At 39.8% G+C, this 16687-nt stretch overlaps 4 protein-coding genes across 5 annotated transcripts in view; 3 read left to right on the plus strand and 1 right to left on the minus strand.

Moving 5' to 3' along the window:
- Positions 1 to 16687, minus strand: part of LOC128377121 (thyroxine 5-deiodinase-like) — a 175118-nt gene that overhangs the window by 103462 nt on the left and 54969 nt on the right. The window lies entirely within an intron of this gene.
- Positions 3070 to 6703, plus strand: hsp90aa1.1 (heat shock protein 90, alpha (cytosolic), class A member 1, tandem duplicate 1). Its single transcript, XM_053337012.1, has 10 exons — positions 3070 to 3219; positions 3308 to 3674; positions 3789 to 3922; positions 4053 to 4358; positions 4451 to 4616; positions 4780 to 4970; positions 5216 to 5363; positions 5468 to 5736; positions 5854 to 6187; positions 6304 to 6703. Exons 1-10 carry the CDS (start codon positions 3070 to 3072, stop codon positions 6411 to 6413), a joined length of 2175 nt encoding a protein of 724 aa, XP_053192987.1. The 3' UTR covers positions 6414 to 6703.
- Positions 7082 to 13138, plus strand: hsp90aa1.2 (heat shock protein 90, alpha (cytosolic), class A member 1, tandem duplicate 2). The gene is made up of 11 exons (XM_053337011.1): positions 7082 to 7219; positions 9222 to 9371; positions 9534 to 9900; positions 10024 to 10157; positions 10361 to 10696; positions 10789 to 10954; positions 11143 to 11333; positions 11761 to 11908; positions 12002 to 12270; positions 12401 to 12734; positions 12883 to 13138. Exons 2-11 carry the CDS (start codon positions 9222 to 9224, stop codon positions 12993 to 12995), a joined length of 2208 nt encoding a protein of 735 aa, XP_053192986.1. The 5' UTR covers positions 7082 to 7219; the 3' UTR covers positions 12996 to 13138.
- ppp2r5cb (protein phosphatase 2, regulatory subunit B', gamma b) overlaps positions 16150 to 16687 on the plus strand; it is a 33631-nt gene continuing 33093 nt past the window's right edge. The window contains exon 1 of one of the 2 annotated variants that reach the window (XM_053337015.1): positions 16150 to 16232. In XM_053337015.1, the coding sequence (XP_053192990.1) occupies positions 16206 to 16232 (27 nt within the window). In that variant the 5' untranslated portion in view covers positions 16150 to 16205. The remainder of the gene's footprint in view (positions 16233 to 16687) is intronic. The other variant, XM_053337016.1, reaches the window with a different exon arrangement.

Consider the following 16687-nt stretch of genomic DNA (forward strand, 5'->3'; position numbering starts at 1 on the left):
GACTGAACTTGCTGTGATCAGGATATAGACTTCCACCATCCAGCTTTTGAAGAGCACATTTCTTTACACTGCTTGGTTAGCACATGCGTGTACTCACCATCTGTTCTTGGAAAACATATGACAGGGTTATCGACGTTAGAAAATATCATCTTACAGTGATTGCAACAGTTCTCCATGTTTCTACAGTTACATGAACATTCAGCTTCTAGTAGTGTCTCCTATCAACTGGAAACGTTTAGATTACATAACAGATCTGTGGCAAGTATAATACACTGCCATCCTGTGGTCAACTGAAGGCACTAACATCTACATTGGACTAGAGAATTCTAGTCTTCTATCTTACAAAAGATGTATTTACAATGTAGTCTCATACTGAGTCTGTGTGCAAATCTTATGGAGAGTGAGGGGGTCAATCAATGCTGAGTGTGTTTGTGAGTCTGCAACTTTACTTTTTGCCGTGGTTCTCAAAGCCTTGCAAACTTACTTATCATAATGATGTGCAGTTATTATTCACTGTTCTAACACGTGACACCCTTGTGCAAGAAAATTGTTTTGACTTTCCAGAGTTCAAAATTACATGTGTTTCCTTCAATTCAGAAATAACTCCCCCACCCACTCAATAAAAATCATCCTTCATTGCATGACACAGAAAGTTGTTGATTAAACTGCTTGTTACAACATTTTTAGAATCAAATTTCAAACTATTTTAAATCCTGCTAGATAGTACACATGTCCCAGAGCAGAACCTAAATTGCTCATCTTTACTTTCCCTCCCAGTGGTCATCAGACTGTCAGGGCTACTGATTATCTCACAAAATAAATCTAGACATTTTAGAGTCCAAGCTTTTGCAATTTTGGGCCTTTAACCCTGTAACATCTTCAGACAGCTGATTCTGTTTTCACACTCTATCCACAGATGAAGGCCACAAGATGTGACTGAAAGCTCTCGAAAAGTGGATTTCATGCTAAGAATTATTTGTCGACATGCTATAATAACTTTTATTTTGAATACTTTTTTTTATAAATTAGGTTCAGTGATAAAAGACAGAGCAATACAGCAGCAAAAATCTTTTAATGTGTAGTACTGAGAAAAGCAGCTTCCCTAAGATATTCTGCATGAGTTGTACCAGTCTCGCCAACTGCTTTAGTGAAACGTGTTGTATCACCCCAATCTTTCCAGCCAAAAAAAGACATGGGCCTGCTGTCTATAGGAATCCCTATGGTCTGTGTGTGTCCAATGGGACACCGCGACAGCAGCTGATAGCACATGCAATGCACAGCTGTGATGCTTGCAGGGGAGTATGGGGCCTAATAGCCAGACAAGCTATCAGGAAAGCTCTCATCCTGAGTGACAGGCACTCCTTGTGACTCCGCAGCCCTATAAGGGCACATAAAATTTAGGGCTCTGGTGTTTCATTCGCCAAACCCCTTCCTGGGCTTTCTTAGCACCCCCCCCCCTTACTGTAGTGAACGTATCTTCTGGAAGCTTCTGAATGAGAACTTCTAGAAACTACCCCTTAGGTATAAAAAGACACTGACGTTTCGAGGGGTCTGCATAGAGTCAAAGGACACTCACTTGAACACACCAAGAGAGACTTACTGACTGCAGCAGCAGCAGAAAAGCGCTGATTTGGAGCTTTTTAAGAAGAGAAGACAAGGTCATTGACCCATTTGACGACTATCTCAAGAAGTGACAGAAGACTGAATATACATTTAAGGTAAGATTGGAAAACCTCAAATCAAACACAGCATTGTGTCGGCACTGCAATTTAAAGAAAAAATTATTATTGCAAAAGTAAAATTAATTGTAAATTGGGTGCCTGAATGATAATAACACAGGAAGAGGGGCACAAATACTCACTATTTAATAGATTACATTAAACAAATTAAATGATACAGCTCAAACATAAATTAAAGTATATTTAATTCAGATGTTTGATCTAAGTTAGTCAGTAGTGTGACAGAATATTCCCTTTGCCATCTTTGTGAGACTAACATGCATGCAAGGAGCACATGGCATGGAGGGTGACCCTGGGTGTGAGAGAAATGGCGGATGAGAAGTGAAGCCGGTTGGCACAAATATAGACATAGGTGATTCACATCTTGGCATAGAAAAATATTTAAAAAGAAAGAGAAAAAAAGGTAGTGTTTTAATGCATTGGAATAATGTGGATCCAAATCTTTATAGGGCCTATTTGGTCACAAATGTGTTTTACTGAGGACTATGGTCAGGCCTGTTCTCTTTTAAATACATGCACAATCATGAATATAATCAGCAGATAATTAATGTGTTAAACACCAAATCACATTTTTCTTCCGTCTTTGATTTGTATCTCACTATTCCTTCCTTTAACATAAAGGTGTCAAATGACACATGTTGAAGCCACTGGGGGTTGGGAAAAGGATCAGAACTCCACCCATTCCCCAACTGGCAAGCCTTTTGATTGACAGAGGGAACATGTGCTGGTCTGGTCCCACAATTGCAACATCCCCCACTGCCCTCTCCAACCATATGGCTGTCTATATCAAGGAAAAAAGAGAAAATAGTCGAATTCGAATATAACATGAAAGCAAAAACTCAATTCCAAAAAGCATGTTGCATAAATTTAAACTTTATTTTAGAGCAAAATTGTGTGTTAAAATATAATACGGATTATTATTAATTCAGATTGGGAGATTCAAGAGATTTTATTTGTCACACAAGTATGGTAAAATGTTGTTGTATCAAATGCCCACGCAGTGCACAATACAAGTACAAGAAATTATAAAAGCTTAGCTAATACTTATAAAATCTATCCTTTATCTTTGTTTAACCTTTCATGATAAAAACATTAAACATTTGCTCAAAACAAGAATCGGCTCCTACATACTGTCAACACATATACATTTATTCAGTTTACCTACAGCAAGTCTTTCTCACAGAAAATGAAAAAAAGCCTGCATATAACACACAGAACCACAAGCCAATTGATGTCATTGCTTTATCTCAGACTCAGCTGTCTGTGTACAGGTGTGCAAAGACCCCTTGTTCAAAACCAAAAACATAACATGAAATGTGCTTCTCTTTAGATGCCTGAGAGCGCTGGACACACCATGGCGGAGGACATGGAGACCTTTGCCTTCCAGGCTGAGATTGCTCAGCTGATGTCCCTCATTATCAACACCTTCTACTCAAACAAAGAGATCTTCCTGAGAGAGCTCATCTCTAACTCCTCAGATGTAAGTAAACTAAGCATTCCTCCCCTATGTTCCCTCATAATGTAAACAGACAAATAGCACTTTTAACACCTGAATCCTTTTCTGACAGGCCTTGGACAAAATTAGATATGAGAGCTTGACAGACCCTAGCAGACTTGAGTCCTGCAAGGACCTGAAGATTGAAATCACACCAGACCTGCATGCTCGCACCCTGACCCTGGTTGACACAGGTATTGGCATGACCAAAGCTGACCTGATCAACAACCTGGGAACTATTGCCAAGTCTGGCACCAAGGCCTTCATGGAGGCTCTGCAGGCTGGAGCTGACATCTCCATGATTGGTCAGTTTGGTGTTGGTTTCTACTCTGCCTACCTGGTGGCTGAGAAGGTGACAGTCATCACCAAGCACAATGATGACGAGCAGTATGTGTGGGAGTCTGCAGCTGGAGGTTCATTCACAGTCAAACCTGACACTGGTAAGTTTAATTCTACTCATTACTATAGCACTCAAATCAATATTTGGCATGATGAATACAGTTTGATTAATTATCTGGCAACACTCTCATGGTTGATTTTATTGCCACTTTTAGGAGAGTCCATTGGCAGAGGCACAAAAGTGATCCTACATCTCAAAGAAGATCAGACAGAATACTGTGAGGAGAAGCGCGTCAAGGAAGTCGTGAAGAAACACTCACAATTCATTGGCTACCCTATTACACTTTACGTAAGTCCTTATAAACACCCATTAGCAATAAGAATTTGCCAACTTAAAACCTAATAACAACCAATGTTATTGACATGCTTTAACACAAAAAATCCTCAATCCCTGTTCATATATCATATATATATTTAAGGTGGAGAAGACAAGAGAGAAAGAAGTGGACTTTGATGATGCAGAAAAGGAGGAGGAAGTTGAGAAAGACGCTGCTGAGGACAAGGACAAACCTAAGATTGAAGATGTAGGCTCTGATGAGGATGAGGACACAAAGGAAAGCAAGAACAAGAGGAAGAAGAAGGTCAAGGAAAAGTACATTGATGCTCAGGAGCTGAACAAGACCAAGCCCATCTGGACCCGTAACCCTGATGACATCACCAACGAGGAGTATGGAGAGTTCTACAAGAGTCTCACCAACGACTGGGAGGACCACTTGGCTGTCAAGGTAAGCTAAATCTATTGATGATTACTGAACTCTCTTTGCAGAACGTCATATTTTAAAGCTTGTAATTTCCTAACTCTCTCTTTTCTCTGCAGCATTTCTCAGTGGAGGGTCAGCTGGAGTTCCGTGCCTTGCTCTTTGTGCCCAGGAGGGCTGCATTTGACCTCTTTGAAAACAAGAAAAAGAGAAACAACATCAAGCTGTATGTGCGCAGGGTCTTCATCATGGACAACTGCGAGGAGTTGATTCCAGAGTACCTCAGTGAGTAATACACTTTATACGTAAGAGAAATGTTAAGATATTAATTGTCTTGAAACTATAAATGACCATATATTTTATGAACTCTCATTATTAATAAGATTATTGAGTTTTTACATTTTTCCTGTGTATGGCTGACAAGTTTGACTTCATTGTCTCCTGTCAGACTTCATCAAGGGTGTGGTTGACTCTGAGGATCTGCCCCTGAACATCTCCAGAGAGATGCTGCAGCAGAGCAAGATTCTGAAGGTCATCCGCAAGAACCTGGTCAAGAAGTGCATGGAGCTTTTCACTGAGTTGTCTGAGGACAAGGAAAACTACAAGAAGTATTACGAGCAGTTCTCAAAGAACATCAAGGTCAGTTCATACACCTGAGTTCCCTCTTATTTAACCCTGATTCTTTCAGATGAAAGATTGGAATTTCAGATTTGGGTTCACTTTAAATATTTAGCCTTGTTTGGAGCTCTTTACTGCCACCTTCTGTTTAAATGGAGGCACTAGTTAACAAGGATATAATGTAATTGTTGGCCAGAATTAAACAGCAGCTTTGTTTGCAATTGCATGTTGCTGACAGTTGTACGGATGTTTTCTTCATTTCACAGCTTGGAATCCATGAGGATTCTCAGAACAGGAAGAAGCTGTCTGACCTGCTGCGATACTACACCTCTGCCTCTGGAGACGAGGTGGTTTCACTGAAGGAATATGTTTCACGTATGAAGGAAAACCAGAAACACATCTACTACATCACAGGTTAGTTTAATTTTTTTTGCTTCTCAGACTTCTGCTAAATGTTTTCTCAAAAGTTATTTAGTAATGAAGATATTGATCCAATGAAATATAAATTATGTTGACAGGTGAGACCAAGGACCAGGTGGCTAACTCTGCCTTTGTGGAGCGCCTGCGCAAAGCCGGCCTAGAGGTCATTTATATGATCGAGCCCATTGATGAGTACTGCGTCCAGCAGCTGAAGGAGTATGATGGCAAGAACCTGGTTTCAGTCACCAAGGAAGGCCTGGAGCTGCCTGAGGATGAGGATGAGAAGAAGAAGCAGGAGGAACTCAAAACTACATTTGAGAACCTTTGTAAGATCATGAAGGACATCCTTGACAAGAAGATTGAAAAGGTAATATTACTTCTTAATATTATATTTGATAATAATTCATCCAATATGAATACACTAATAAAGTTGGATTTGTTGTGTTTTGATTATAACAATAACACAAATCTTCATTTTTGACAGGTCACCGTCTCCAACCGCCTTGTCTCTTCCCCCTGCTGCATCGTCACTAGTACTTATGGCTGGACGGCCAACATGGAGAGGATCATGAAGTCTCAGGCTCTGAGAGATAACTCCACTATGGGCTACATGACAGCTAAGAAGCACCTTGAAATCAATCCTGTCCACCCCATCATTGAGACCCTGAGGCAGAAAGCAGAGGCTGACAAGAACGATAAGGCTGTGAAGGACCTGGTCATCCTCCTGTTCGAGACTGCCCTGCTGTCTTCAGGATTCACACTGGAGGACCCACAGACACACGCCAACCGCATCTACAGAATGATCAAGCTGGGTCTTGGTAAGTTTTCATCTACCTGACTGTTGGCATTACAGACATTACAGGAAGTGGTCTGAATATTATTTACATTAATAAGATGCTGAAATGTGACTAATGATTGCATTTCTCATTCACAGGCATTGATGATGATGACTCTGCAGTTGAAGACCTCATTCAGCCTACTGATGAAGACATGCCAGTTTTGGAAGGAGATGATGACACATCAAGAATGGAGGAAGTTGACTAAACTACTTAGTTAACTCTTTCCTGCTTTCTTATTTTTATTTTTGTAAGTTATTGCTTCTTCAAACTGACATTTAATTCTAACACAACTCTAATTTCTTAAACAGTTATATTCACGGGTATTATGATAACAAAATGAATGTAGCCCACAGTGTGGTTTAACGTACACTGTACCAGCTGCTTATGTAAAACTACTGGAAACCAAAGGGAGTTATATAAAGTCACTGGAAATTTGACATATGTGTCTTTTTGTAACATTTTTTATGAAAAGCATTCAAATTTGTAATAAAATATATTTACAAATAAGACCTGCAATCTCTTGAGTCTTTGTAATCATTGCATACTTATGTATAATGTCATAATATTGGTTGGAAGATTATATTCTATAGGAAGTGGAGCATGACAATATCATATTAACACGAATTTATAAACTTCCTACTTTATGTTCTGGAATTGTCAGTGAATACTGCATGGTCCACTCCACACTCGCCCCGCATACTTTCCTCACTCGTCACATTTTAGCCCCGCCCCCTCCAATCCAAGTGTTACCAAGTGTTACATGAAAGGCGTGTCCAAGTATCATGATTGACAGCGCATCGGACCTATCAGCGGCCACCTCCGAGCTGTAGCGAGGAAGATTCCAGATGGTTCTGGAAACTCAGCTCGGGATTTCTCGAACACTCGAAGAGATTATAAAGCTTCACTGAATCCGCCGGTGTCCACTGGAGGTGTTAGTGGCTGGGTCCCGTACGCTGAAGAAACGACTTCCATATATTTCAGACCGGAGTTTTTGCGATATTAAGGACCAAGGTAAATGAATGGCATTGTATTTATAACGGTAGACGTCAACTGATTTAATGTATATATTTTGACATTCATCCGTGGTTAATAGCAAACGTTAGCGTAACTGTTACAAAGCTCGGTGTCATCTGTTTTCTGTGAAATGTGTCTTAAAACAAAACTATTACATATTTTTGATCTAGCTGTAAATTGTGATGATTTTAGTGGAGATGGCAAAAGATACATTGTACCAGTTACATCGTATTACAATTATGGATTTTGACAGTGTAATAACTACAATGCCATTTCATGACATTTAATAGCCTAACACTAATGACTATAATTTGTGCGTTACCTTTAATTGTCATTAAAACCATACAATAAACTAACTTGCATAGAGAAAATAACGTTGCCACAGTGTCATAGATCTTCGTTTTGCATTTCAGCCTTATTTGCACATTTCAAAACTTTTCCAGGATTATCTTGGCAACTCATCCTGCCCACATTACCCTTGCATTACTCAAAGCTGAAAGACAGCAGATACAAACACCATATGGTTAATTCATAGTGCACTTGTCAGACAGGAATTATGCGAAGGCCTTCCTTCCTAATGAACCTTAATCAGATTTCCGAAGCAAAGAAGATTTTTCTCAGATTTTGTGTCCGTGCGATGGACTTCATGGTGTTTCCAGTGCAAGATCTGTGAAGTGCATTCGATCATTCACAAGAATATGAGCTTTCGATTTCTATGGAAACTGCTAGAGTCCTGATGCCCTCCTGGTAACTTCTAGAAACTTGCATTTCGCCTGGGAAACCGGCAGGTGGAGTCATTTATGCTCATTATGCTGATATGCATTTCAAGCCACGTGCTGATCAACCAATAATCAATCATGTCTATAATGGCAGAAGAGTTAACTTATATGTTTTACTAGCCTACTGTCATCATTTACTCACATTTGTGGGCTGAAGACAGTTTTCTAATGGCTGTTTTCCATTTCTGCGGTCTCTTGATTAAAATTTAAATGCGTGAGACATTTCTGGTAAATACAATTTTAACTCTCTGCATTGTCTGCCTATATCTTTTTTGTGTATTTGCAGCTACCCTGAAATAAAAAAAAAAATCTTATGTAACTTCTCTAAAGGCAGCTGCAAGCAGGGGGTTAGTCTTATTTGTCAAAGATGGATTATAGACAGGTGGAACGGACAGTCTGTCACACCACCTGTCTGCACAAACCATACATGCACACATATCCCTTGGATATCTAGCGAGGATGTTAACTGTCAAGTGATGATTTGGTGAGGGTTTTAAGAATTGCATGTAATGGTTATGGACAATATTAAAGGATACACACATTTATTGTATAACATAATAGCCATGTAATAAACTGTGTCAAGTGTTTGAGACTGGCGATGTTGCTTCCATTATATTGTTGGGTATCACTTTTATTACTCGCTCATTATCTGAAGGTGATTGGCAGTGCTTCTTGTAGGTCTGCCAGCGAAGTGACTCACGGTGCTGCAAGCATCAGACCGCTGAACATGATCACACACACAGGCTCTCATTTCAAAAAATTAAGAGTAAATTAAGATATTGGATCAAATTTGAGCGCCATGAACGTTTGCTGTATTATTTCTTGTGGCAATACAGATAAGCACTGCACTGATGATTTGATTAATGGATTAGTTGATAGAAAAGGAAGCTGCAGCAATTTTGATCATCGATTGTGGGACTTTTGTTGGGATAAAACAAGAAATGTGCTGTCATCACCTTGTGCTCTGTGAAATTGTGATGAGCATTTATCACCACTTTCCATTAATTATGTAATCAATCAAGAAAATAATAATCAGATTAACTAATAAGGAAAATAATCATTGCAGCCTCAATGGAAATAGCTCTCTAATGTTCATTCAATAATTCAGTTGGCCTGTATACATTGTACTTCAGAGAAACTTGCTGTTAGCTGATAGGACTAGCATATTATATATATGTGTATATTCCATGATGATAAGCTTGCACTGTCCCTCTGCTTAGATGCCTGAATCACACGACCAAGTGATGGAGGAAGAGGCTGAAACCTTTGCATTCCAGGCTGAGATCGCTCAGCTGATGTCCCTGATCATCAACACTTTCTATTCCAACAAAGAGATCTTCCTGAGGGAGCTCATCTCTAACTCTTCAGATGTAAGTTTGTCTCTTTGTTTAATGTTTTATGGTGTTTTATTAGCAGTAATTATTTATTTTTGTTAAATATGTCACACTACACTAATCATAAAGAAATATAACATGACATATATTGAAAATCAGCATTTTGAAAGGATTTTTGTATTATCATTTCATTTACAGGCCCTGGACAAAATCCGCTATGAGAGTCTTACTGACCCAACCAAGCTGGACAGTGGCAAAGACCTCAAGATTGAAATCATTCCCAACAAAGAGGAGCGCACCCTGACCCTGATTGACACAGGTATCGGTATGACCAAAGCTGACCTCATCAACAACCTGGGAACTATTGCCAAGTCTGGCACCAAGGCTTTCATGGAGGCTCTGCAGGCTGGAGCCGACATTTCCATGATTGGGCAGTTTGGCGTTGGTTTCTACTCTGCCTACCTGGTGGCTGAGAAGGTGACAGTCATCACCAAGCACAACGATGATGAGCAGTACGCCTGGGAGTCCTCTGCAGGAGGCTCATTCACAGTCAAAGTAGATAACTGTAAGTAATGTAAATAACATTAGCTAATTAACTAGTAGCTAATTAACAATTAAGTTTTACTGGCAAAGGAATACCAGGAGGTGTCATATGTAACATACACTACTCTTTTTTTCCATTATGTAGCTGAGCCAATGGGACGCGGCACCAAGGTCATCCTGTACCTAAAAGACGACCAGACAGAATACATAGAGGAGCGAAGGGTCAAAGAGATTGTGAAGAAGCACTCACAGTTCATTGGCTACCCCATCACTCTCTTTGTGGGTATTCATTGAAATTGATGATGGATATTGTGTCTCAATAGGAAAATTGCATTTGAAATCACAACAGTTTTGTGTTATATGGCATTAAATTGCACAGTAGAATTTCTCACATGTATGGTTCAGTTGTGGACCACAGGTGGCAGGAGTCTGGCATTTTGGTTTCTTTTTTGGTCAGTGACTAATTACTTAATTTCATTAAGGTGGAGAAAGAGCGGGACAAGGAGGTGAGTGACGACGAGGCAGAGGAGGAGGAGAAGGACAAGGAGAAAGACAAGGAAGATGAAGAGGACAAGGATGAGGAGAAGCCTGAGATTGAGGACATAGGGTCAGATGATGAGCACGACCACGACCATGACCATGACAAGTGCGACAAAAAGAAGAAGAAGAAGAAGATCAAGGAGAAGTACATCGATCAGGAGGAGCTGAACAAGACCAAACCTCTGTGGACCCGTAACCCAGATGACATCACTAATGAGGAGTATGGAGAGTTCTATAAGAGTCTTACCAATGACTGGGAGGACCACCTCGCTGTCAAGGTTGGTCTCTTGCATATTTTGTCCAAAGCAAATATATTTAAATAAATATAATCAAGATGAATAACTGACTCACTCATGTTTTTATCCCGCAGCACTTCTCAGTAGAAGGACAGCTAGAATTCCGCGCCCTGCTCTTTGTGCCTCGACGCGCTCCCTTTGACCTCTTTGAGAACAAGAAGAAGAAGAATAACATCAAGTTATACGTACGCAGGGTCTTCATCATGGACAACTGCGATGAGCTCATCCCTGAGTACCTCAGTGAGTATTAACCCCCAGTGGGGAATTATTACTAATCTAAGAGCTTGTGGCATGTGTGTAGCTTCAAGAAATGAATGAAGTAATCTCAGTTAATTTATCAGTTTATATAATTCACATATCAAACATATTATCTCAGTGATTTAATTCTGGTGAATTGCTAACTATGTTGTCTTTATCTTTCCTGTCAGACTTCATCAAGGGGGTGGTCGACTCTGAGGATCTGCCCCTGAACATCTCCAGAGAGATGCTGCAGCAGAGCAAAATCCTGAAGGTCATTCGCAAGAACCTGGTCAAGAAGTGCCTGGAGCTTTTCACTGAGCTGTCTGAGGACAAGGACAACTACAAGAAGTACTACGAGCAGTTCTCAAAGAACATCAAGGTCTGTGCCCTGACCTTGCACTGTGCAAGCTGAAAATCTTCTCTCGGTCTCAAACTTTTGGCAGCCACAGTGTATTAAGCCCTTGTGCTTTGGTTGTAATACTCACTTAAATGTCATTACAGATTAAGCCAAAAATGTACGATAAATGTCAGAATCCTGGCAGGATGGAGTTGACAGACTTTAAAATGTGTAAAACCTAACAAGAACGTTTGGAATTTTAGTTAATGATTATCGTTTGTTCCTCTGACCTTTTTATGCAGTAGCCATCTGTCTGATCCTTTGGCCATATTGTCCCCATGAAAAGCGGCTTTGAGCCTTGTTTAGAGCTCTTTACTGCCACCTTCTGTTTAATTGAAGTCACTGGTTAACAAGGATATAATGTAATTGTTGGCCAGGCAGTTGTATGAATGTTTTCTTTGTTTTACAGCTTGGCATACATGAGGATTCTCAGAACAGGAAGAAGCTGTCTGAGCTGCTGCGATACTACACCTCAGCCTCTGGAGACGAGATGGTTTCCCTCAAGGACTATGTGACACGTATGAAAGACAGCCAGAAACACATCTACTACATCACAGGTGAGGATGCTCTTCATCTATAAACTGACAAAACTTAAATGAAAGAATTCTAACATCAAGTGAACTGAGATAGATGATGTTGCTGTTCTTCAGGTGAGACCAAGGACCAGGTGGCTAACTCTGCCTTTGTGGAGCGCCTTCGCAAAGCCGGCCTAGAGGTCATTTACATGATCGAGCCCATTGATGAGTACTGCGTCCAGCAGCTGAAGGAGTTTGAGGGAAAGAACCTGGTTTCAGTCACCAAGGAAGGCCTGGAGCTGCCTGAGGATGAGGATGAGAAGAAGAAGCAGGAGGAAAAGAAGGCACAGTTTGAAAGCCTCTGCAAGATCATGAAGGACATCTTGGAGAAGAAGGTTGAGAAGGTGAGCACAAAAACTACCCATGACACATTAGATAATCTGGAGATAATTATTACTAAGTTTGTAATGGTGTAAATGCCAGTGTTGGTATTTTAAGGTAGAATATGGCATTAATATTTGTTCACCTCCACAGGTCACTGTCTCCAACCGCCTTGTCTCTTCCCCCTGCTGCATCGTTACTAGTACTTATGGCTGGACGGCCAACATGGAGAGGATTATGAAAGCCCAGGCTCTGAGAGATAATTCCACTATGGGCTATATGGCCGCTAAAAAACATCTTGAAATCAATCCTGACCACCCCATCGTAGAAACCCTGAGGCAGAAAGCAGAGGCTGACAAGAACGATAAGTCTGTGAAGGATCTGGTCATCCTGCTCTTTGAGACGGCCCTGCTGTCCTCAGGATTTTCCTTGGATGACCCCCAGACTCACTCCAATCGCATCTACAGAATGATCAAGCTGGGTCTTGGTGGGTATACTATTAAAGCTGTAGTAGCATTTTTAACTATGCTTATTGCAACTGTCTGAATATGCTATACAGATGTTCTTATTCAGTAAGATAATTTTGCTCTGCAAAGCATCTTTAATGACTCACAATCCACATTTTCTTCTTCTAGGTATTGATGAAGATGATCTGACTCCAGATGAGACTATCTCTGCTCCCACTGAGGACATGCCCCCTCTTGAAGGGGACGATGATGACACATCCAGGATGGAGGAAGTGGACTAGATGTTTTTATTTCCTGCTAGAGTAAAAAAGTAGTGTGATATAAAAATTTAAAAAAATCTAAGTTTAATGTTGAAAATGAGCCCGGAATGTCTCCCCTCAACCCCTTTTTTGACCAAGTTCACTTTACACCCCCCACCCCCACCCCCTGCACTGACCATTTGCAGTTCAGATTAATTCCTTAGGATTTACATATTTTTGTTCAGTTGTCCATTTTTGTATCTTAAGTTGTATTAATGCATTTGTTTTGTATTTATTGACATTCCAATGTTCTTACTTGAACTGTAAATATATGAAAATTGATACTGTTATTTGAAACGGTGGGACCCATAAAATAAAGATTTACCATGTTAACCTGTCATGATTTGTTAACTTGTACTAAGATCTTTAACGTAGTTGAACTATAACACAGTAACTGATAATTTTATAGCAAATTAGTTGGCTTTTGTCTTTAAGGATATCACCCCTTATATCCTCTTACAGTTCACTCAAGAGTGTGGACAGACTCACAAAACAAGTATCACAAAAAATGTTTTAAAAGAAAGAGCTGCTATCATGATGAAAATAGGAGAAAGGCAATATTGTTAAGATTCCAAAAAGGTCATTGAGTTTATAGCATCCTATGCCAATTCATATGGACCTTTTTCACAACAGACTGCTTGACTTGTTATAGTAGGGAGAACACAGTGGCTCCATTCTGTTAAAGAGCCCCATTACACCAGTGTGACAGTGAATGAGCAAGCATTCATAATACATTACCAGGACATACAGTATTAGCCTTATAATCAGGGACGTGCACATGATTATAGAGAGGCAGGGGCTCAAAGTCAGAAAAGGGCAGCATGTGCGTGCAGAATTTTTTTTTACACAATATGGAAATTAAAAAATAAAGTGCTAATAGAAAGCTAACTACTTAGCTGTGTGTTCTGTAGGTGAAAGTGATATGCAATTGCCATTTATTTTGTGTCAACACATTATTATCAACATGAGTAATAATACAGTTTATATCCCCAGAATGCTGAAATTACTATATTATTATTATTATTATTATTATTATCATCATTATTATTATTATTTTGGTAGCCCACACGTTAGTAGCAAAGTCACAACAAACTTTATATCTAAATCTCGGACCTGTACTTCAGACCTGTAGTAAGGGAAATATGATCCGCCGTAAACACGCTGCATTTTATTTTGAAAATTTACCCGGTGTTTTATTTTGTATTTTGTATACAATTTCCTGTCACGCACGATCTGCGCTGTGTGATTGATGCGCCGTGCTCCCACGTCCGGCAAAAATAGAAGCTGACACATTGACTAAAATAGAGCGTTTTTCTGAAATATTACCCATTGAATAATGGCACGTTGAATAAGTGGACGGTGACTAGTTAGACCATAACACACAGGTTCACGTTGCTCCACTGTCACGTCTCCTCAGTTATCCATGGGGCATCTCTCTCTCTCCCTCTCTCTCGGACAGAGAAGCAACAGGCTCAACACACACAACAACCCCGTATTACAAGAAATGGGTACAGTCGAATACCGTGGAGGAACAGGAATTTGTTAATGTCATTTTAAAACAAACAAACAAACACACGCGCGCGCACACACACAGGGCACTTTTTAATACGAGGCAAAAAGGGCAGGGGCTCAAGCACCCCTAGGGCCCTATGTGTGCACGTGCCTGCTTATAATAAATACAGGAAATACTTGTTGAACTTCTTGGGAGGGCTGGGGTGAATTAATATAATTTGAGAAACAGTCACTGTAAAAAAAGAGGAAACTGTAGGCCTAATTATGGCTGCAATAAATTAATATGCAAGTTTAACAGGAATGTAGGAGAAATACAACAACATCAAGAAACAGATTTAGTTATTCTTACTGTAATGGAACCTCCCAGCCAAATTATTTCACATATGTATAATCGAAGTAACAATAAACATCTTGAATCTTGAAATATTATTATAGTGTTAGTATTTACAATATACAATTTAAGATAACTCACAAGAGAGTGATTGGGATCGGGTCTATAATAGAGCCAGTCCAACATGTTTCATGTGCTTCTATATTATGTGTTGAAACCATGGATGGACCATATAAATCAGGGGTGTCCAATATATGGTGGGCCAGAACCAGCCCACCAAAGGGTCCAATTCAGCCCACTGGATAATGTTGCAAAGTATGAAAATTGAAAAAAAATATAAAAAAAATCAATTGTTCTGCTCCCTCAGAGGTTTTTTTCCACCCTGACCAGAAAACAATCCTCTGAAAACTCAAATAATATAATGTAATAATAATAATAATAATAATAATAATAATATGGTTAAACAGCTCAGGCTGTTCATCTCTTTAGTAAATGGATTGTTTATTATAGTAAAGTTTTAATATATAATAACAATAATAATCATTATTATGATAATAATAATTCATTTATTTAATAGAGCGCTTTTAACATTGCTCAAAGACGCTTTACAGAATCAAACAAAACAAATAAAAGAAAACAACAAAACAATCAAACATTAAAAGCGGATTTAAAAAGGTGGGTATTGAGAAGAGATTTGAATTTGATGAGATCAGTGCAGCCATGGAGAGATTTGGGGAGCGAGTCCCAGAGAGTGGGGGCAGCAACTGAGAAGGCTCTGCCCCCCCCTCCCCCAAATTCCGGTGCTTGGTCATTTATTTGTTTATTCATATTGTGGTCCCTGAATAAAATGAGTTTGTCACCCCTGGTATAAATACTGCATGTTTGTGTTGTAATATCGCCTGTCAACAGCAGGGGACGCTTAGTGCCTTCCAATGATTAGCGTGTCATTCTGTGCCGTTGGAGTCAGCTGACTGACAGCAGCCAATCACACGCCGAGGACAGGATGAACCGCCTTGCAGTCTGAGTCGTGCCTAAATGGTAACCCTAGATTTGCGAAAGATTTCGCGAGAGTGATCATTTTGACCCAAAATATGATATTTTCTTAACCCAAACGAGGTGTTTTTGTGACTTGAATCTAAGAAGACCATAATTAAAAGAGTTGTCGCATAATGAAACATAATTATTTTGTAAAGTGACAAAACAATCTCAAAAAATCTCGCGAGAGTTTCACATATCTAGCGTTACCATGTAGACACGACCTGCAGTGTGTGGTGCCCTGAGAGTTGTCAAGGTTTTGGTTGTGTGGAGTATTCGAGAGGGGAGCAAGGGCGGCTACGTGTGTGTGTACAATGCCGAATAAAACGAAAAAAGACAAGGTGAGTTTCAGAATACGCTAAAGGGATTTTAAAGAGGTTGTGGGTAAAGTTTTAAGAAGGGGTTTGCAGTTTAGTTTTACTTAATGATAATAACCCAGCGTCCCATCACGTTTAATTTTAGCCAACCTTTGCAATTATCAGCAGCAGCTAACTTAGCCGCTATCCTGCCAACATGTTAGCAGTCGGATCATTTAAATGAAGCACCGTTATTCAGAAGTGAGACAGCACAGCATATAGCTTGAATGCACACACTTTCCTGGACGATACGGGCGTGTTTTAGCTTTAATTGTAAGCACTATGGTTTCATTATTAAAGGTGAAATCCGGCTGCCGACTATTTAGTAACGTTAGCTAGCAGCAGACAGTCAAACAGTAGACTAACATTAGGTGGGCAGGCGTGCTATATTTGGCTAGAATTTGAGCATGTCAGCGTTTACTGGTAGTCTGCTTACATAC

The sequence above is a fragment of the Scomber japonicus genome, chromosome 17 (assembly GCF_027409825.1).
Source record: "Scomber japonicus isolate fScoJap1 chromosome 17, fScoJap1.pri, whole genome shotgun sequence".
Classification (NCBI taxonomy): Eukaryota; Metazoa; Chordata; class Actinopteri; order Scombriformes; family Scombridae; genus Scomber; species Scomber japonicus.

Excerpts from the sequence above, each read along its gene's own strand:
- hsp90aa1.1 (XM_053337012.1), top strand. The coding sequence starts at position 3,070 with ATGCCTGAGAGCGCTGGACACACCATGGCGGAGGACATGGAGACCTTT. Across the intron at positions 3,675-3,788 it reads CACAGTCAAACCTGACACTG|GAGAGTCCATTGGCAGAGGC; the intron begins GTAAGTTTAATT and ends TGCCACTTTTAG. Across the intron at positions 6,188-6,303 it reads AATGATCAAGCTGGGTCTTG|GCATTGATGATGATGACTCT; the intron begins GTAAGTTTTCAT and ends TCTCATTCACAG.
- hsp90aa1.2 (XM_053337011.1), top strand. The coding sequence starts at position 9,222 with ATGCCTGAATCACACGACCAAGTGATGGAGGAAGAGGCTGAAACCTTT. Across the intron at positions 9,901-10,023 it reads CACAGTCAAAGTAGATAACT|CTGAGCCAATGGGACGCGGC; the intron begins GTAAGTAATGTA and ends TCCATTATGTAG. Across the intron at positions 10,697-10,788 it reads AGGACCACCTCGCTGTCAAG|CACTTCTCAGTAGAAGGACA; the intron begins GTTGGTCTCTTG and ends TTTATCCCGCAG.